At 40.2% G+C, this 22,344-nt stretch overlaps 1 protein-coding gene across 3 annotated transcripts in view; it reads left to right on the forward strand.

Annotated features, from left to right (window-relative positions):
• Positions 1 to 22,344, forward strand: part of NTRK3 (neurotrophic receptor tyrosine kinase 3) — a 430,772-nt gene that overhangs the window by 346,634 nt on the left and 61,794 nt on the right. For all 3 annotated transcript variants that reach the window (XM_087972779.1, XM_087972775.1, XM_087972776.1), the window contains one exon: positions 21,281 to 21,411. In XM_087972779.1, the coding sequence (XP_087828905.1) occupies positions 21,281 to 21,411 (131 nt within the window). The remainder of the gene's footprint in view (positions 1 to 21,280; positions 21,412 to 22,344) is intronic.

Below are 22,344 nucleotides of genomic sequence, written 5' to 3' on the forward strand. Positions count from 1 at the left end.
AGCCCTTCTATTGTTAGGGCAAGAAGGATTTTGCAAATTATACAGTATGTGAAATGTTTGAAGGAACTGTCATACCACCCAATTTGAAGAACTAGGATTTTTTAAATTAGAGAAACAACTCATCTTGGAAGTGGAGTAGAGGTTTCCTCTTCTTTCATGGGATCTGTTCTGTTAGAAAAATCTGCCCTTTGGAAAATGGACTTCCAGCTTCTCCTAATTACTGCTCACCTTTATGGATTGTCAATAGCAAAAGGTGTAAAAATCCAAGCAGAACATAGGACATATAATAACAAGATTGGAAAAGGACCTTGGAGGTCTTCTAGTCCAACCCCCTGCTCAAGCAGGAGGCCTATACCATTCCAGACAAATGGCTTTCCAGTCTCTTCTTCAAAGCCTCCAGGGATGGAGGTAAGCTGTGCCACATAAAGGTAAGCCATGCCACTGATTAATAAGTAAGAGACTCTCACAAAGACAACTTCTGAGTAAAGATTTACTCAAAGGTATATGAAAGCTCTACTCACACTATTCAATGGCTTGAAGTTAAATTTTGAATGGGGTTCTTAGAGGTCAGATTTAAAAGAAGCTCTGTGCTCTGTACTCCTAATTGCTAGAACATCTGTTTACCCATCTTCTATGTGGTGCCTTTGTCCAGCAAGCAACCAATTTCTTTGGAGCTCCTTTCAGTGCTTGGGTCTTCCTTTCTATTGAATGAGGGCGAGCTTTGTGTGAAGGAAGGCAGCAATCGGATCTTGAATCATGGCTGCTTGATGGAAGCCAGGGGCAGGCCTAGTCAGAAAGGGCAATTTCACTTTTGTGGCTGATATGGGGATAAGAGAATGGTTAAGATGGACAGCTGGCCGAGTTTGTTTTCCCAGACATCCCAGGAGAGCTGAAGGTTTGGAAAGCCCACGTCTATGTCTTTGATTTCAAGGAAGGCAACTCTGCTTGACCAATAGACTGAAATGTCAAAAAATAAATGTTAAGAGTCGGGTGGGTGGGCATCCCCACAAGACCTGTCTGGCCTCAGCAGAAGGAGATGCTGGGCAGCCAGAATCACTCAGCAGGCAGCTGCTATCCTTCCTACTTGTACATTCTGGCTTAGTTTTAGGTGGGTTTTCTTTATTTTATTTTTTTTTGTCTAAAGAAAGATTTTTCTGTTAAAAAATAAAATAAAAAAGAGGAGGCTATGAATCATTAATAGCCTAGAAGATGAAACTTGACATCGAAACGGGGAAAAAAGCTAAGGGACCGAAGTTGGCTGCATTTCATTATTTAAACTGCTGGAATTGAACTGAAAAAAAAAACACATTACTCACTACTCTCCATTTCTTTTTCCTCCCATCCCCTTAACCCTCTCTCTCCCCTCCCTCTCCCTCTCCCTCCCTCTCTCTCTCTCTCTCTCTGTGTGTGTGTGTGTGTGTGTATCTCTCTCTTTGTGTCTCTGTGTGTGCATGTGTGTCTCTCTCTCTCTGTATGTATGTGTCTGTCTGTCTGTCTGTCTGTATGTATGTATGTATGTATGTTTGTATGTATGTATGTCTCTGTCTCTGTCTTTCTCTCCCTCCATCCCTCTCTTTCTCTTCCTTCTCAGAGATAATGTGCTGTGATGTACCATCCATTTCCTGCAGATAATTTTAATTTCTCCCTCCCTCTTTTTTTTAAGTTAATCAACATCTCTCTACTGCTGATCATTTATTCCCTGGAACAATCATAGCCAATCATATTATTTTATAGTAACTTTTTGTGCAATGCCTGGTCTAAAATATGACAACTTGGCCAATAAAGTATTCTATTCTATTCTATTCTATTCTATTCTATTCTATTCTATTCTATTCTATTCTATTCTATTCTATTCTAACTTATAAAGAGGTTTTCTCTCTTTAAAAATGAATCTAAGTCTAATGATAGGAGAAAATAATTGGCCTTTTTTGTGTGGGGTGTGTGTGTGTGGCTTCATTTTGCAAGAATTAGTTTTCTGAACTCTGCCATTATTGTGCCTCCTAGATGGCTCCAGATGTGCATGCATTCTCTCTCTTTCTCTTTCCCCATATACATCAATTTATGTACTCCGCAACATATGTCAACATCAGTTTAATATCCAGGAGAACACTTTGTTGACACAGAAATATTTCACACAAACTTTATAAGACAGTTAAACATGAATCTGATTATGAAGACCCAACAGGAATCTTCTATAGTATCATCATATTTATTAAGCTCTGACTAGTTCTCTTGTTTGATTATAACATTTTTTATCTGTGTGCATATGAAAAGTAGAGATGGAATAATGTTACCCCATACAATGAAGCTGTCAGGATTCTAGCAATCACCCTAATTAAATCATGAATCTTGAGCCAAACTTAAAAAAACTTCAAAGGATTTATTAGAGGCAACATACTGGCATGACTCATATGAAGCCAACTCTGGCATACATAATTTACAGTCACCTGTGACACTGTTTCCCCCCTCCCCCCTGAGTGTCTCATAAACCAGATTCTCCAATTGAGCACATTCATGGGCTGGGTGTCATCAATCACGTTCTCCAATTAAATATATTCGAATGCAAAAGCTCTGGTAGCTTAGTTACAATCTTTTAAAGATAAGAGTTGGAATGTACTTTTACTTTCAAACTGCTGCACTACTCTTCCAGATTTCCTCCCCCCACTTTTTTTATGGCAACCACTAAAACAGGCATAGGATTGTTTTATGAGTTGACAGAAGCATTATAACATCCTTTGTCCTTTATCCCACAACCCTTAAATATTTAAACTGAATTTTCAGAAGATGCAATAGAGATTCCATACCAGCCTAGGTTCTAGTTCCTCTGTCTGTCTCTGTCTCTGTCTTTCTCTCTCTTTCTTTTTCTCTTTCTCTTTCTTTTTCTCTCTTTCTCCCTCTTTCTGAACATTCTTCATTGTGCAAAAATTACAGTAAAAGGAGGAATCAGTTTGGGAAAATAGCATGGGCTGGGGAGCGGCAGGAAAAAGGTTGAGCATCTGTTTTGAATGAAAAAAACTTTTCCCCACTCTATTAAATCTCCAACACCCAAGGTCAGATATAGAAAGTGTCCATTCTGAATCTCTGAAAGTCTTTCATAATTCACCATAGACACGGAACTTCAAGTAGTTGAGAACTCTACCCTTATGGCTTACAATCCATAATTTATGGATCACTGTACTGTTTCAGAAACAAGCTATCTGTGCTTCATTTAGCAGACCATGATTAAGCAAATCACAGCTTTAAGGAGGTGCATGAGCCCCATGGATATTGGTTGGTTTTCCATGTTCCACTGACGTGTTAAAAAAACAATAATCTCTAGAGCTTTTTCGTTTTACATTCTGCATTCCAGAGCAATGAGATGCCCCAAGACCAGAGAGTATAACAGAGTGAAATTCTTTGAGAAATCAAGAATACACAGTGGAGCTATCTAGAATTTTGAGGAAGAGCTGCCCTCTCTAAAAGCTTTTGAAAGTAGGGGTGGAGATACATAAAGTGTCATAAATCTATACATAAGCTTCACATGCAGTATTTTTCAAGCTCTAATTTGTAAATACACACTTTAAATCTTCATCAGGAGGCAGGCATTTATACAGATTGCTGAAGGATTTCCTTTTTTTAAAAAAAAAAAGTACCATTATCCCCACCCACACCCACACCCTCCCCAGAAAACAGCAAACTCAAAATTTATGACTCTATTAATCACCTTCTCAGGGGCAAACTCTGTCTCAGTCCCTCCTACACTGGCCAAGCTGAGTGGGCCAAATTCTTCATAATCACCACGCATCAATGTTCATTTGGGCAAACATCTATCTATCCATGTTCATTAAAGAAGCATTTTTAAACTATTGGAATAAACATGCCACAGGAAACAAGTCATTTTCTTGCCACTGTGGCTGTATTCTTCTCTGGTGTAGAAAAAAAACTGAAGGTACTCTATACAAAAGACATTCATTCTTAGCAATAAATAAATGTCAGCCTTTATGATAAAGGCTCTTTACCCACTCTTTAAAGGAATGTAAAATGAGATGCTAGAAGGCTGGAATCTCTTCCTAATTTACAGTGCATAGTTGACACTGAGGGCAGAACAGCTCTATTAAAATGCTATCCACCCATCCTTTAACTAGCTGAAAATGAGGCTGGTGCAAAATTGGCTATCCTGACCATCGAGTCCTATTGCAGAAGCAATATCACTTAAGATGTATATGCCACTTTACAACCTGAATCAACCTTGAACCAGTCAGGATCAAACTCCTGGCAGCGGACAGAGTTAATCTGCAATAGCAATAGTACTTAGACCACTTCACAGTGCTTTCCAGCCCTCTCTAAGCAGTTTACAGAATCAGCCTCTTGCCCCCAACAATTTTGGGTCCTCATTTTACCCATCTCAGAAGGATGGAAGGCTGAGTCAACTTTGAGCCTAGTGAGATTTGAACTGCCGAATTGCAGTCAGCCGGCAGTCAGCAGAAGTAGCCTGCAGTACTGCATTCTAACCACTGTGCCACTGTGGCAATGTAGCCATGATTGGTGCTAAATGCACCACTTTAATGTAAACTAAGTTAAGGAAGGAGATTGGTGGATTGCTCCTGTTTCCTTTTTCCTCACTCCCATAATTGCTTTGCAGGTGGAAAAAGCAATCTCCATTCACTCTCCCTAATAGATGTATGGGGAGGGGCAGAAAAAGGAATGATTGGCAAGTATAGGTTGGATTGGTGTTTTTAGCTACTGGCCCAACAAGCTGCACTTTTGAAAGAGTACTAAACTGACCTGAAATAGCCAGTCTGACAAGTTGCATGCTCTAAGACCAATACAAGTGCTTGACTTAGAACCACAACTGAGCCCCAAATTTCTGCTGCTAAGCAAGATAGTAGTTAAGTGAGTTTTGTCCCATTTTATGACCTTTCTTGCCATAGTTGTTAAGTAAATCATTGCTTTCCTTTTGTCCATCAAACAGCCCTGTGAGCCATCTTGGACATGGGATATCTTGAGATCCCAGAGGAAAAGGGATAAAATAAATAGATAATGATATAAATACACATAATCCTCCAAAAATGACCACAATGGCGTTCAACACTTCTGTTGCTAAATGGGACAGTGGTTAGATGAATTTTGCACCATTTTATGACTTTGCTTGTCATAGCCATTAAGTGAATCACTGCAGTTATAAATTAGTAATATGATTGCTCAATGAATCTGGCTTTCCACATTGATGTTGCTCATCAGAAGGTTGCAAAGGGGGATCACATGTCCCCGGGACACTACAACTGTCATAAATAGGAGTCAGTTGTCAAGTATAACTGGCTCTATTGCATTTCATTACTCAGTTAGTTAACACCATCAACGTGAGAGAGAGTGGGGTTTGATGGCTGATTATATATAGTAGCTTGTCCTGCCAATCTTACCCCACCCATAGATAGCCAGATAATGAACTATTTGGAAGACAACAGTTCCAACTCAGGAAACACCAAGAAGCCAACAGTTCAAGCTTGGGCTATTTATATTCTTTTTTATTGGAACATCCTTAAGAACATCTTGATGAATCAATTATGCAACCCTATTTTAAAATCCCTTTCTTCCTAATCACATTATCCCTTCATCATTAAAGCATTCATCCAACTCCTACATCTCTCTGAAAGGAAAATAATATTGAATTTAAGATTATATTCCCACCCACTGTCTGAAACAGCCTTCTTCAGCCTTGTTTTTCTTTTAGGTGGATACATTATAGAAATGGAAACTCCCTGACCCATTTATCATGCCCTGAATAATAAGATGTTCAAATTCTATATCGGCCTACAGCAAGTACCAATATATACCTTGATCTTTAGCAGAATAATAGAGTTGGAAGGGACCTTGGAGGTCTTCTAGTCAAACCCCCTGCTCAGCAAGAAACCCTATACCCTTTCAGACAAATGGTTGTCCCATCTCTTCTTAAAAATCTCCAGTGTTGGAGCACCCATAATTTCTGATGGGAAGTCGTTCCACTGACTAATTGTTCTCACTATCAGAAAATTTAACCTTAGGTCTTTTTGATTGGTTCTTTCCTTGATTAATTTACATCCATTGCTTCTTGTCCTGCTTTCAGGTGCTTTGGCATAATAATTAGCACACCAGGCAGAAAGGTTGAGAATATCCCATTCTTCTTACAAGTAGGGAGAACAACTATATACAAAAGTCCTCAAGGAGGATGCTACCTGCAGTTCTTTGTCCAAAGGGTAGGAAAGCGATGCCTTCACTTCTCAAAACATTAATTCCAAATCACTGTCAGCATTGCAAGTAATGCAGTCATAGAAAGCAAAATATTGAGGCAGGCAAGGTCCTCAAAGAACAGTTTATTGGCTACATCATATTGGCACAACTGGTGAAAGCCCACTCTGAGTTTTCCTGCGGCTTTCACTTGATTAAAAATAAAAGTTTTTCCTTCCTCCCCACTCCTCCCCAAGTCACTGGTCACACTGTCCAATCCAAGTGCTGGCTGGTTGCTTGGTTATTGGCTCCTCCTCTGGCCAGCCACCTGTGAGGATGTCCTTGGTTCCCACAGGAAAACTTTATTGTTTTGGCTACAAAACCTCTTTCCTATTTCCCCCCTCCCACTGTGGTGTGGCAACCCTGGGGCTTCCAAGATGGCTTCGGCTAGGCTCATGTCAGGGTAGACAATCATATTTTCATGCATGTTTTAAACTTTATGAGCTACTGGATAAGTTACGTTCTAACCGAGATGTGAGCTCATAAGAAACAGCCCATGTCATTCTCAGTAAGCATTCACAAAGCTGAGTTTTTCTAGCATTCCTAAGTCTAGCTACTATTCCTTATGTGAGAAGGCATGTAGAGGGGTGTTCCTTAACATTATCTTTTGCTGAAGTGGCCCATTCCAAATTCTAGAAATACTAGCAAGTTTTTTTTAAACTAGGTCCCAGTGACTTTCTGCCTTACGCACTGGGTGAAACATCTGAATTAGTCCAGAAACATGAACTGTAGAGAACATCAGGCTCTTTGTCCTCTGATTCCAAATCATACAAGTGCCCATCAAACACTTAATTTAATTGGGAGCAGCTGCTAACTTGGTTTATAGCTCATATCCTTGTAATTTTGCTCCCCCATTACAGGCACTTTCCATTCTTTCCTGGCCCAATTTTTATTCTCATAACTATTGCCAAAGCAGCTAAGCCACAGTAATCTTAGATGCTGGGGTTGAAGAATGGCAAGAGGTTTCACACAAACACGCATTACTCATCCTTTGGGGTCTCCCTTCTATGTTGGAGGGATGAAAAGGAAGAGGGTGTGCAACAGATGATGTGAGGGTGGAATGGGGTGAACCAAGAAAAGCAGAGAGAGAATGGAGTAGAGAGCCCAGTTGGGACTTCAGAAAAGCAGAAGACTGAAATAGCGTTTTGTCAAACCACAAGGTAAGAGAGAGAACTTCCAGTTGTAAATGACACCAGAATGCAAGACAGGCTGAAACAAGGTAAAGTGAAGAGAGAAGTGGAAGCTAGAAATGAGTTAAGTGTGGCCAAAACATTATAATAGCAATAGCACTTAGACATATATAGCAATAGCACTTAGACTTACATACCACTTCACAGTGCTTTACTGGCCTCTCTAAGCAGAATACTTTCCCCAACAATCTGGGTCCTCATTTTACTGAGTCAACCTCAAGCCTGATGTGATTCGAACTGCCAAACTGCTGGCAGTCAGCAGAAGTAGCCTGCAGTACTGCACTCTAACCATTGCACTACCATGGCTCATATACCACCCCATGGTGCTTTACAACACTCCCTGGGCAGTTTACAATGCCAGCCTCTTGCCCCCAACAATCTGGGTCCTCATTGTACTGACCTCAGAAGGATGGAAGGCTGAGCCAACCTTGAACCACATCAGGATTGAACTGAGCAGAGTTTGCTTGCAATACTGCATTTAACCACTGTGCTACCAGGGCTCTTAATGGAATTATAACAAACACTGAGAAGGCTTTTTCAACACTTCCTGTAAACACACCATATGGGTTGATTTCTGGAACTTTCTACCATCAAGGTAGGCTTTTCGATGGTGACAAGATTTAGCAGTTCTATAGTCCCTGGGGGTGCAAGAGAAATTTTGGGGACAGAGAAGCAGGTAATATTGGCAAAACAAACTGCCCTGAGACAGAATTTCATCATTAGTGATTATGAATACACTTCTTGTTCTCATCCCCACCCAAAATTGCAAGCGATCAACATTTCCTTATAACATTTTTGGTACTTCTATGCCTGAGGAAAACTAGAACTTGTGGAGAAAGATTTGACAATATTAATGTCCAAGCCTGGTGGCCCAGTGGTTAAACTGCAGGATTATAGGCAAACTATGCCCACAGTCTGGAGTTTGATCCTGATGGGGCTCAAGGTTGATTCACCTTCCATCTTTCCAAGGTCGGTAAAATAAGGACCAAGTTTGGGGGGAAATATACTGACATTGTAAACTGCTTAGTCAATGCTGTAAAGCACTACAAAGTGGTATATAAGTCTAAGTGCTATTGCTATTAGTTAAACCAAAACTTTAAAAAAATCTACGTGATTTAAAGTTCTTCCCCTGAAAATGTCACTATAATGTCAGGGAAGTGAATGGCCATGTTTAATTTTAACCACTATAATTTTTTTCCACCTTTATATAGCTACCAATGTCTATTTAAATAAATGTGTTTGCATGTGACTATATGAATATCCATGTCCATGACTTCTGGTTCAACAGGGCTTGTTCTTCTCTTTCATGGCATAATTCTTTTGTTCTTCCATAACTGATATTTTAAAAATTATTTAAATTACTCAATTATTCTACTCATATAAAGCGGAACTATGATTTAATATAATGGAGTAGTAAATTTAAAGCCTTGCTAATCAAACAGCAGCACCCCTGATTAATCGCATAATAGTGAATAGGGAATCAGGCATAATCCGATCTGAATACTGATTAGAGTTGGATTGGATTTGCAACTGATATTTCAATCTGATTTGATTTAGACTTCTGTAAGTAAATCAGTTCACTTCAAATATTCAAATCACATAGTTCATATGGAGAGAGATTCTGCATATGGACAGAAGGAACTGAGGTAGTCCAAATAATTTGGAGTCCAAATCATTTAATCAAACAGTTATTTCAACTCTTTAAGGAACCAACTGAAATATATTTGTCTCTAAAAGCTAGAAATATGTCATTGAACAATTGATTTTATTTTTAAAAAAATCTTTGCTTGAAGAAAAGGGAAGATTTTGGCTCATTTCTTGATGATGAGGAATCACAACCACAAAATCTAGACTATAAACATCCAGATGAGTACTAGATAACAGAAAACAGGTGCAGAAAACTCTCTATTCAAGTGATGCTCTAAATTGAAGCTGTCAGCTTTCAAAATAGTCTATGTACTTAGCATACCTCCATTTTCTTCTGGATTCTTTTAAAAAATAAGGAAGACAGACCATAGCATATATTGTCTCCTATCAAAATACCCATATTATTCACATAACCACCACTTTACATTTTTGGGGCCTTCTCTCTTCTCTCAAAGAAACATATAGGTGATATTCCAAATATCTAAAGTATATTGGGAAGAAGCAGAAATCTTTTGTGCCCTGATTGTCTGTTAAATAATTTGTCACTAGGCATATATTCTGTATGTAACATGCATAAATTAACCAACACACACGCATAATGATATATACAAATATTAATAAAATAATAAATAATCATGCATATATTTGTATACAGCATCCAGTTTTGATCATCACATTACAAAAAAGATGTTGAGACTTTGGGAAAAATGCTAAGAAGTGCAACTAAGATTATTAAGGGCTTGGAGACAAAAATATATGACGAACGGTTGCAGGAACTGGGATATGGCCAATCTAGAGAAAAGAAGGAGGAGGGGTGACATGATAGCAGTGTTCCAGTTTTTGATGGATTGCCACAAAGAAGAGGGGGTCAACTTATTTTCCAAAGCACCAGAAAGCAAGGCAAGAAACAATGGATGGAAACTAATCAAAGAGAAAAGCAACTGGGAATTAAGGAGAAACTTCCTAACAGTGAGAACAATTAACCAGTGGAACAACTTGCCTTCAGAAGTTATGGGTGCTTCATCACTGGGAGCTTTTAAGAAGACACTGGACAGTCACTTGTCTGAAATAGGCCTCCTGCTTGAGCAGCGGGTTGGACAAGAAGACCTCCAAAGTCCCTTCTAGGACTATTCTGATTGATTGATTGATTTTAAATAGAGCTCTTTATCTGCAGCCACATTTTCCAAAGGTTTAGAGACCTGCATCTTACATAACCCATTGATGGCATTCTCAGTTTCTGAAGGAGAATCCTCAACCTTTCTGAGCTGAGATCCTGCTCTTAAAAGCTCTCAAACCTTTCAGCACTGAGCTTGATTGAGAATATCCATCTGCAATAGGATGCCAGAAGGCATCTGATTACTCCATTGTTAAAGCAGCATAGCTTGAAATCTGAGTACCCCCTGGGGGTCCCAGTGGGGAATCTTTCCCCCATTGTATCCATCCAGTCCACTCCTTTCTGATTCTGAAAATAGAAGAGGAGAAAAAAGAGGGGGGGGAAATAAAGAGAGTAAGGGGGAATTGGTTGAACTCAACATTTTCCATTTTAAAAAAAATATCACTGAGGACAGGTTGGAAGCAGTTGGGTTTAGGGGGGGTGGGATTTGAAAATGGCTGGTGGGAGGTGGAGGATCAAATCACAGCCAGCAGATTTTGCTGTGAAGAGCAACCATATCTCTTTTTGACATCTTCCTTTCTTGGAGATAGTGGATGGCATGTCAATTGCAGATGATTTTAAAACAAACCAATCTATTCTCTCCTTCCAGAGGGAGCAATCTCTCCTTCTCTCTCTCTCACCCTCCCTCCCTCCCTCTTTCTCTCTCTCACTCAATTTCTCTCTGTGTGTCTCTCTCTCTCTTAATCCCCCATCTCTCTGTGTGTGTCTCTTTCTCAATCTTTCTCAGTCTCTCTCTCTTTCTCTCTGTTTCTGTCAATCTCTCTCTCAGTCTTTCTCTCTCAATCTCTGTCTCTGCCTCTCTCTCTCTCCCTTTCTCTCTCTCTCTCTTCTCTGTATCTGTCATTCAATTTCTCTCTCTCAGTCTCTCTCAATCCCCCATCTCTGTCTCTCTCTCTCTCTCAGTCTCTCTCAATCTCTCTCTCTTTCTCTCTTTCATCTCCCAGTCTCTCTTCCCTCCCACCATTAGCCACCATTGCTGCTGTTTCTGCTAGGCATGCAAAACTGGAGGGAGCAACCAGGTTCCCAAAGGTGCTTTCCTCTGCTCGGATAAATTTGCTTCCAAATAATGTATAATTAAATGTGTGGTATCGAATTAATGTTGCAGCTGAAGTGCTTTGGCAGCATAGATTAAGGCAAGAGGCAGGGGAGGGCGGGTGGTGGGTGGAAAAATCGCTGCTCAATATAAAGTTTTATTTTCCCTCTCTTGCTCTCTTCTGCTCTTATTCCTACAAAGCAGAGGTGGTATTCATCTGGTTCGCAATAGTTCTGGTGACCCAGTAGCAAGAATTTGGTGTGGGTTGCGGAACTGGTAGCGACTTCTGGCTGGCCATGCCCCTGAACTGGGTCCCCGGTCCCCGGTCCCTCACTTGCCCCACCCACCTGATGCTCGCTCGCTCGCGCAGCTCGCCTGCCTGCCGCTTGCTCCGCCAGTCACTCCTCCCTTCCTATGTGGCACGCTGGGCCCCTTTGCGGCTTGCCTAACCTGACTTCCCCACATGGTGCCTGCACCCCAACTGAGCAGCCCTGATTTGCCTGCCCTGCTCACAGGTAAGCCTGCGTCGCGCTAGGCCCTCACCCCCCCCCCCGGGCCTTTCCGGGTTTCCCCCCACTGCACGGGAGGAGGCCAAGGTGGGGCGTCTCCTCCCAGAGGGAGGAAGGGACAGCAGTGGCTGCAGCGCAGCGATGGGAAGCAGCCCCAGGATTCCCGGCCTCCCTTTCAGGGCATCCCCACCTGCCCCTCTCAGCCCCATCTCCAGCGCAGCAGAGAATGCAAACAGGAAACCTTTCCCTTTCCTTTCTACCTGCCTTTCGGGGTACCCCCGCCCACCGCTCCCACCACCGCCACCCATGTGCATCCAAAGGGAGGGCGGATGGATGTTCTGGGGCTGCTGGTTTCTTCATTGTCCTGCTGCTCACTGCTCTGGAGTTTGCCCAATGAGTTCTTCTGAGAAAAGGTGTGTATGTGTGTGTGTGTGTGAGTCAAGGAAGGAAAGGAAGAAAGGAAGAGAGGGAGGAAGGGCAAGAAGGAAAGAGCAAGAAAGGAAGAAAGAGCAAGAAAGAAAGAGGAAGGGAGAGAAAAAAATAAGAGGAAAAAAGAAAGAGAAAGAAAGAAAAATAGGAAGAAAGAAAGAGGAAGGGAAAGAAAGAGAGAAAGAAAGAGGAAGGGGGAGAAAGAGAAAGAGAAAGAAAAAAGGAAGAAGGAAGAGGGGGAGAGAGAAAACTCAGTACTATTATTTTTAATTGTTCCATTATTTATCATATATTAATATTTTTCACTATCCCTACACCTAGAGTGATTTTATTGTCTTTCTTTTGCCCAGGTATTTTTCAGGGTTTACATGTCTATAGTCCAGAGCATAAATACATGTGTGTTTAACAGAGTTGAAAGGGACCTTGGAGGTCTTCTAGTCCAACCCCCTGCTCAGGCAGGAAAACTGAGGGTGCCAAACTCTGAGTAGAGGTCCTGGGAAAGGTGTCAGAATAACAGAATAACACATAGAAGGGACCTTCCAGAGAAATGGCTGTCCAGTCTTTTGTTAACAACTTCCAGTGTTGGAGCACCCAGAACATTTGGTGGCAAGCAATTCCACTGGTTAATTGTTCTCACTGTCAGGAAGTTTCTCCTTAGTTTCTCCTTTTAGGTTGCTTTTCTCTGTGTTCAGTTTCCATCCTGCTTTGTAAAATATATTGTTTATCTTCTGGCGCTTTGGAAAATACATTGCCCGCCCTCCCCAGCTCTTCCTGGCAGCTCCCTAAAAGCCTGTTGCCTATCACCCTCTTGGGCAAAGCATGTGAGCCATTTCCTCCTTTCAGTGGTCCATGAAAGTACAAAGCCAGGCGAGGCGCCTCTTGACATGAGTGACATTGAATTGGCCATACGCACCCAGTCACATGGCCACCAAGCCACACCCACCCAGTCATGTGAACCTAAGCCACGCCCACCAAATAAGCCACGCCCACAGAATTGGTAGTGAAAAATTTTGAATCCCACCACTGCTGCAAAGCCTCCAGTTCTCTTTAGGCTTTCTTTTCCACTAGGATCTGGGATATGTTCGTGGATACCTGCCATAAGGTTCCATAGCAGTGCTTTTCATCACTTGAAAACCAAACCGTGAGGAATTTGTATAATCCAGCCAAAGCGAGCTCCTTTAACTTCTAGTTCTCAATTCTCAGAAGAAAGTGAAGCCCCTTTGGGTGGGGAAATAGAATTTTCAAACTTATATCAACTGACTTCTCTTTTTAAAAAAGGGTCCAGCCTAGAGTTTGACTCATTTTGGTCCGGTCCCAGCATACAAAACCCTTCAGTTCCATTGCCCTGATTAATCTGATTGTTGTAAAGACAGCTAAACCTCAAGGTTTCCCGTGGCTGTGTTTGTTGGCAATTCATTGAAAGCAAGGCTGCTTCTGATAGTTGAAATAGATGAGTTTCTAGCAGATCTGTTTATAATGAGATTAACACAGCATGTAATTTCCTTTCCCTCCTTGTAATATTTGACTCATGTTTTAAGGTTTCAAAGCAAACATGGCCATGTCTTCGAAAGTACCCAAATATAGACCATAATAAAAGTAATCCTCATCTTATACCTATTAATTTAGTGACCATCTGAAGCTATGACCACGCTGAAAAAAAGTGATTTACAACTTTAAACTTCTTGTGGCATCCCCACAATCACTAAGTCATAAATCATAGCTTACGAACCACATTTGCTGGATCCATAAACCATATTAAAACCAGAACTGAACAATGTGTATTATAACAAAGTGTGTGTGTGTGTGTGTGTGTGTGTGTGTGTGTGTGTGTGTGTTAACATAGTACCCAGAGACCTCTTGATTATGTGCTGCCACTGGATGGTGCCCAGGGACTGTCAAAACCAAATGTACATTTTTAGAAATTAAAAATGGTGAGCATCTCCTGATGTTTGGCAGCTTCAAAGGAAGATTTAGCCCCTCAGTGCATTAGACTGTCAATAATATTGTCACATTAGCCATGGCCCTTCTACCTTATAATGGATTCCAAGTGCAGCACGGCATCCTGAACAAATTATGTACAAGCATGCTTCATGAATACCGCCATTCTGGAAGCATTTGAAGAAATGGCCACATTAGGAACTTAATCAGATTTTAATTGGAACACCCAATCTTGCAATCAGCTTTAGTTGAAAGTAATCATCAGGGAATTGCAACCTTTCCGATTTCCTCATCCTGGGTTTTATAAGTGGCCCATGGATTTAATGCCTGCACAGGCTTTCTAATTGTGTGTCCGTGTGATCCCTCTACGTTTTTTCAACTGACATATTTCATCTCACTGTGAGAGTGGTTGGACGGCTGACATCTGGATTGCTAATAATGTGAAATCGTCTGTATGATTCTGATATACGTTTGGTGGCAATTAGTTATATATCTTAATTACACCAGTGGCTGTGCATATTTGTAGATGTTACATTTGATGTTCGTAATTCCTGCAGGGATGGGTGGGTGTTGCACTTCACATTAGATTTATTGTTACAATTATTTAACCAAGAGACCCATGTGTAATTTTAAGAATAAACAAATAATGCTATTCCTTCCACTTTGTTTTAAAAATGGTTTTAAGAAAAATACAAGAACTAAAGATGAAATGGAAACATAGACCAGATCCAAGTCACAGAAAAAAAACCATGATATTATTCTGGACCACCATACTTGAATGTAACTCCAAGTAAAAACAGCAGTGTCCTGTCAGAGAGAATGATAGAGAGAAGCTATACTGATCCAACAGCACAGTGTAGCATGCAGGAGACCAGCCGTTACCTCATCCGTCGCAAACAAAAAATCATTGGTGGTATGTCATAGGGGACGCCATCCAATGTGTACATTTGGCTGGGACACAGAGATAGATTGCAAATGATTGTGGTTGATTTTAAGAAGTAAAAGCATGTAATGGGACACTAACCATGGTGGGATTCAATTTTTTTTTACTACGGGTTCTGTGGGTGTGACTTGGTGAGCATTGTGTGGCTTGTTGGGTGTGGCAGGGGAGGGATCCACTCCAGGGGAAGGATACTGCAAAATCCCCATTCCCTCCCCACCCCACTAACCTGCTTTCCAGCTCCGTTCTCCTGTGCAGGGCAACAAAAGAAGATCCAGCTGAACAGCTGGGAGGCAGAGAATAGATGGGGCGGGAGCCAGTCAGAGGTGGTATTTGTCGGTTCTCCGAACTAATAAAAATTTCCGCTACCGGTTCTCCAGAACTGGTCAGAACCTGCTGAATACCACCTCTGGAGAGAAGCCATACAATTCCATGAAACTTATTCAGTATCTGTGGCTGATCCAACAACACAGTGTAGCATGCTGGAGACTAGCTGTTATCTCCTCCGTCGCAAACAAGAGGTCATTGGTGGTATGTCATAGGGGACACCATCCAATATGTACACTTTGCTGGGACACAGGGATAGATTGCAAACTACTGTGGTTGATTTTAAGAAGTAAAAGCATGTAATGGGACACTATTAGGATGTTTGATGTTGTATGAGTTGCCCACATAAGAAATTAAGAAGCATGGAGATCCAGTGATGTCCTTCCTGGGCATAATGTATCTTAACAAGGATCCCCCAGGGATGCATTTTTGACCTGTTATTCTCTCAAGAGTAGAGAAGAAATCTTCATTTTACAAATGATCCCAGTTCATTCCAGAGACAGACTGAAATTATGGAATGGAAATGCCCATTTAGGTCAATAAATCCAACCCTTGGTCTAACATAGGCATACAACTCAAAATTGTGTAGTCTTCACCTGAAGCAACCTAGCCCATCTTCAACAATTAGCTCTAAAATTAAATTTCTTTTTTACTGTTAGAAAGATGTCTTCTTTCCCCAAACAATATACGGATTGTATTGCCATTCCAACTGTGTAACTACTGTGTTACCTCTGCAGTGATATTTTTCCCCCTTTCTCTGACTGTGGCTTGCTACTGTTGTCCAGAATTATTTCACAGGTAGGCTTGTTGGCTGTTGTCAGTGTTCATTTCTGATCTGTAGAGGAGTTGTTGATTTCAGAAGGTGCAGAGATGGCAGTTGGCAGATACCTTGTTAGAAAGGCCAACTGTGATCTGATGGAGCCAAACAAAAATTGGCGCAGGATACCTGAAATCATTTTGGAATAGCAACCAGATGCTATTTATCGGGGGCTTTTCTGCACGTACCAAAAGGCCGTAAAAGGTTTATGCAGATCAGCCTCTCTAGTGACCTTACAACTTAGCCTCTTTAGTGGCAGACTTATTATTCACAACCGGAGGGAAAGGACTTGTAGCAAAATGACGCAAGTTAGAATAATGACATTTGATTTCCATCTCTGATTCCCATCTCCCTATTGGGGGTGGCCGAGGGCTTAGATTCCTGTTCATTTGACATGCAGAATGATTCTTTGAATATTTCTCCATCTATAATTTCTGGAGTTTTAAAACTCTGCTGATATTTGTATGACCAGTGTTTGCTGGCATAAAGTGAACAATTTAGTCGAAATACTTGTTCTTCTTTTGCTGCCTCAACTGCATATTTTAATTTTTTTAAAGAACTGTAGAATTAGAGAGCTGAAGGGGGAGGGGTTGTATAGTGTTTCAGGCACCAGGCTAGAAATGGTGAGGCCATGAGTTCTAATCCAACCTTGGACACAAAGCCAGCTGGATTACCTTTGGGACACCATTGGACAATCATTTTTTCTCAGCCCTAGGACAAACTGAAAATCCTGCCAAGAAAACAGCAGGGACAAATTCAGTCAATTACCAGGAGTCAACACTGACTTGAGGGCATAAATATATTAAAAAATTAAAAAGAATTAATTTAGGAAAGTTACTGCTGCTCTGGGCAATTATATATGTGGAATATGACACCCTCAAATGTTATGCTTCTTCATTTGATCTCCATTGTAGAAAAAGAATTCTCGCTTACTGACCATATTTTCATGACATAGTGCAGAACAAGGCAATCAAGTTTTAGCCTAACATGTTTTGCTAACTCAGAAAATTAAGGCAATGTGTGGTTTAGTTAACCATGGAAAAGGATGAGCAAAAATAGCCAACCTAAAAACTACAAACCCTGATCAGTGCAACAGTAAACAGATTATAGATGTGTGAAAACATCTGGGCAATTTGTTAAATATCCTGCTCCAAAATCAGCAATGAAACACAGGTTGTCTAAGAAGATTTCAAACAAGCTTAATGCCACCTAACTGCTAAATATTATTAATAATGTTTTTATTAGGGGCCTTTCATTATGAATGAAAAGGTCAGTGGGAATTCTCTGAAGGAGGATTTCTTCTGAGAACCATTGTTTATGCAAACTGGGAACATCACTCTTCCCAAACAAGGCAAAGATGTCTAGACTTGGTAGCTTTTATGCCAGCCCATAATCTTCTAATTAGCAGGCTTAATTGTTTAAGAGCCATTTAAATGTTTTGTGTTTCCAATGCTTTGAGATAGATGGATGGATAGATAAATAGATCACCTTGTATTTGTATATATGCATTTTTTTTCCTCAAGTGAAAAGCTTTATTCATTTTCATTCAGTTAGTATTTTGTTTTTATTTTCTGAATATTGTTTTTCTGGGCATCTCTAGGAAGCTGACCTTTTCTTGTTCTGTTTTGTTTTCTTTACCTAGGGACGTTATTTGTCATAGCTTGTAATTAAGACAAAATCAGCCCATTTCTCAAATAGGAAGCAACCATGCATGAATAATCCATGTGTGTGTGATTATGCATGGATGTGTTTATGGGTGTGTGTGTGTTTTCTTTAACTAAAACTGCACAGGAAGGTTGTTTCTCAGTCATCTGATAGGTCTTTCCCATCAATGCCATATCACCATCATTGTCAGCCATTCAGTTGTGTCCAACTTTTGGCCACTCTATGAATCAGCACTATCTCTATGCCCCTCTGTCTCACAGCTTCCTTCAGAACAGCCGTAATTATCCTGCTGTCATCCTTTGCAGCTGAGCCCAGATTTATGCTGCTAAATGATACATTTATTAAGTAAGTTTTGTCCCATTTTATGACTTGTCTTGCCATGTTTCTTAAGTGAATCTCTGCAGTTGTTAAATTAGTAACATGATATTAGGTGAATCTGACTTTCCCATGGACTTTGCTTGCCAGAAGGTCACACAGACAGAAGGTCACACACAGAAAATATGGATGAACCTTGGACACTGCAGCTGCCATAAATATGAAGCATTTGTCGAGTATTCAAATGTAAATCACATGCCCATGGGGATGCTGCAGTGGTCATAAGTGTGAAAAATAGCAATAGCAACAGCACTTAGACTTAAATACCACTTTACAGTGCTTTATAGCCCTCTCTAAGCGGTTTACAGAATCAGAATAGTTGCCCCCAACAATTTGGATCCTCATTTTACCCACCTTGGAAGGACAAAAGGCTGAGTCAATCTTGAGCCTGGTGAGATTTGAACTGCCAAATTGCAGGCAGCTGGCAATCAGCGGAAGTAGCCTGCAGTACTGCACTCTAACCACGGCGCCACCATGGCTCATGAAAAATGGTCATAAAACTTACCTCCTTTTTCTTGCTGATTGACCTTTCAAGTGAGTCAGTTTTTGTGATGTGACCAAAGTAGGACAGCCTCTGTTTGGCAATCTTGACTTCAAGTGATATTTTTTGGTGATATGTTTCCATGTGGAGTAGATGATTGCAAATCAGTGCTGCATTTCACTTCTGGACTTTTGCCATCATCCTCAATTGCATTCTAGGAAAAGAATTAAATCCTTGATTTAAGAAATTTCTGAAGTGTGCTGTAGGCATAAACCTGATGCTTCCAAGCATCTTCAGATCTGAAGCTTTGCACAATCTTCATATGTACTTGTTTAAGCAATAGCTATAAGGTATATAGTGTTGTATAAATAACATACAGCTGCTGATATTAATAAACACTTGATAGATTGAGGGACACACGAATAACATAATAACCTTGATGCACCAAGGACTTTGCCTGCAGATATATTTTGAAGGAATTTAATGGGAGTGAGCACCTAGTGATAAATTTACCATTACCAATTCTCCTTTTTTTTTTGTCTTCCATGGATTCTTATTGGGAATCCAATAATCTATCTGATAAAATGAACTGCACTTCGTAACTGCTTTTGTTGGAGTAAATCTGTTAGTCATTAAGGTTTGGCTAGTTGTTAAAAATTTGATCATGTTTAGCCTTCTCAAATGATGGCTTTGATTGATCAACTTTTTAAAAATAGTCCCTTTCTATAGCAGCTTATAAAAATGTAAAATGTTTAGTCTCATCTTACAAGGTATACCTTCCAAGCAGAATGACTCTCTTCCAAAGTGATTTTGACATGATAATCACTTAAACATCAAAGTATCTCTTTTTTAAAAGAAAAAATAGAATTATGTTTTGTGGGCAAAATTTCTTAAAATTATTAGTCTAGCAAACTGTATACAATAAGGAGACTTGCTATATCAAAGAGCTAAATCTTCAGGGGAGTTTACTTAAAGAAGGCATGTACAGGATTGCAATGTCACTCAGTTAAGGCTTTAGCCTTATATCAATTTAACCTGAAAGTTTTTCAAATGAAGTGGCATCTATTTAGTAAATGTGTGTTTTATTACCTAGTGAGAGGGAAATGCGAGAAGTGATGTTAATTAGATTGGCTACAACAATTATTTGTATCAATGCCAAAAATGACTGAAAAACAGGGTATAATGTGATATGCAATTCACACATAAAAGCATGTTGCGAAGATTTCTTTATTGAGTCTTTTGTTATCTGTTACCCCAATTTTTTTTTAACAAAACGACTGAATCTAAACTGATTCCCAGACCAATTTTAACTCTCTCAGTGTTAAATGGATTTATTAACTTAATTTGGGGAAACACCTTAAATAAACACAGTTTATCAGGTACTTAGGAGCCAAGGACCTGGTGGCACCAGGAAACAACAACCAATGGCAATTGCTAGCCATCAGTACACCAATCAACAACTAAAAAGCCACACACAACCAGGCACCATATAATATCATACAGAAAATAGGCTCAAAGCACACATTCTGGTAGAGAGAAGTTCTCTGAGGTTGGGCTCCCAGCATGAATCTGAAAGCTCAGAAGACTAAATCTTTGGTCCTGGTGACTGACCCAGATTGGATCTTGCAACATTATCCTGGAACATGTATATTTGCTTTCATTTGTTAAAAAAAAGAAAGAAAGAACACCCACTCTTTCAAATTGCTTCCATTCCAGATATTTTCCTTTCGTTGTACTTTCATAAGAGTGCACGGTGGGTATATGTCTCTTAGCCAGTAATAGGTATATTCCTGTTTGGAAATTATATTCGGTAGATTTAGCTATTTTCTCATATCGGAATGGAAATAGTTTGAAAATAGTTTCCATTCCGACAAGCTCATTTCCAAAACATAGACAGACTCCATTGCATGGTCAATGAAATGTCGGGGAGATAGTGAGATTGTAACACCTCCCCACTATGAAATTGTGTTTCACAGTCTGCCAGCTTTTCTCCATCTGCTTTCATGGTGGTGGCAATTGTAATAGGGAAATTGTATCTGAATTGCTAGTGTTTCTTTACCCCTGGAATGCTAATTCCTGCATGATGGAACTATTGTAAACCCGGGAAATGTTGTGTTGCCATTGTCCTTGGAATATGTTTTTGACCTAAAATGCAACCCCACCTCTCCCCCACCAAAAAAATACTGATTTGTTTCTGGAAGAAATAGATAGCATTGATTTCAGTGCATACATGGTTTTTTTAATGCAACAATAATGTTCAAAAGGCAACTGAACTGAAGAAGCTTCTTGGATGAGAAGTGAAATGTCTTCAAGGAAAAAGAAAGTCCAGTTGTCTTTGGGAAGAAGCAACTTTGGGTCAACCCTTACCTGGGTGACTGAGAATCTCCATAAACTCACATTTGACAAGCTAGGAACCTGTTCTAGGGTGAATAAGAAGAACAAACTGCCAACTGTTGTTTGTGTTAACATTAATTCATGCTTTCCTCCTCTCCTGCCCCTTGTCCTTTTTCAGATGTCCAGCATATTAAGAGAAGAGACATCATCCTTAAAAGAGAACTGGGTGAAGGTGCTTTTGGGAAGGTGTTCCTGGCTGAATGCTACAACCTCAGTCCCACCAAGGACAAGATGCTAGTAGCTGTGAAGGTAAAATATGAAGGCAAACATCTACACTTAGCTGAAAAATACAGCAGCTTTTCTATATTCTTGCTCTGGTTACCTTTGAAGTTAAACTAGCAGCATCATAATCATCAGATAAACTGCAGAATGTTTTCTGACAAGGGTAGACCACTTGGTGGTGCTAGGCCGAGGAACTCTGTATTTATTCCTAGCAATTCTCATTCAAGTTGATAAAAGGAATTTGCTTTTCAAAAACAAGAGGATTTCAGGGAAATGAATGGAATGTTGTGTCCTTCAACTTAATGACCTGATGGGTACCTGGATCTTGCATTTCACTTTATATATATTTTTCTCATTTGTTTGGTAGCTTCTTAACTTCAAATATTCCATTAAATGAAAACATAAAAAGGAAATTGTTCCTTGGGTTTTTCAGGGGTAATGCTACTGTTACTACTGGGGAAAAGTACTTCTCTCGATAAGCGGTTGGAGAATTACTCTTTCCCTTGGAGGGGGGATAAAAAGGGAGAAATCACCTATCCAATTTCTTTGCCAACAAAGTCAACAGAAGTTTCCCAATGGCCTTTGGTACCCAGCTCTGTTTAATCTAATTGCATGTCATCCATCACTCATCAGTTTTGATGGCATTGAATAAAACAGTAAGGTTCAGCCCAGCCCTTCAGCCAAATCAACTTGTTTAATTCATTGGGGAGAATGAATTATCCAAGACACTGGGAACTTTTTGGATCTCACAATTGCTACATCCCTACATCAATCTTAAACCATGCTTTGATTTAATAATGGGTTGTCAAACAAGTCATAGTAGCCTGGGACATCATACCTTGATCCAGTGTAATCACTGATTTTGCAAATCGGATGAATTTTAAAAACACAGTCTTCCAACTTAGCAGAGGATATGGCCATGATATAATGAAGTAATTAGATATGGTAGCATAGAAAACT

Source organism: Notechis scutatus, chromosome 11 (genome assembly GCF_049901735.1).
Source record: "Notechis scutatus isolate UNSWTSFEM ecotype Mainland chromosome 11, rNotScu1.2, whole genome shotgun sequence".
Lineage (NCBI taxonomy): Eukaryota > Metazoa > Chordata > Lepidosauria > Squamata > Elapidae > Notechis > Notechis scutatus.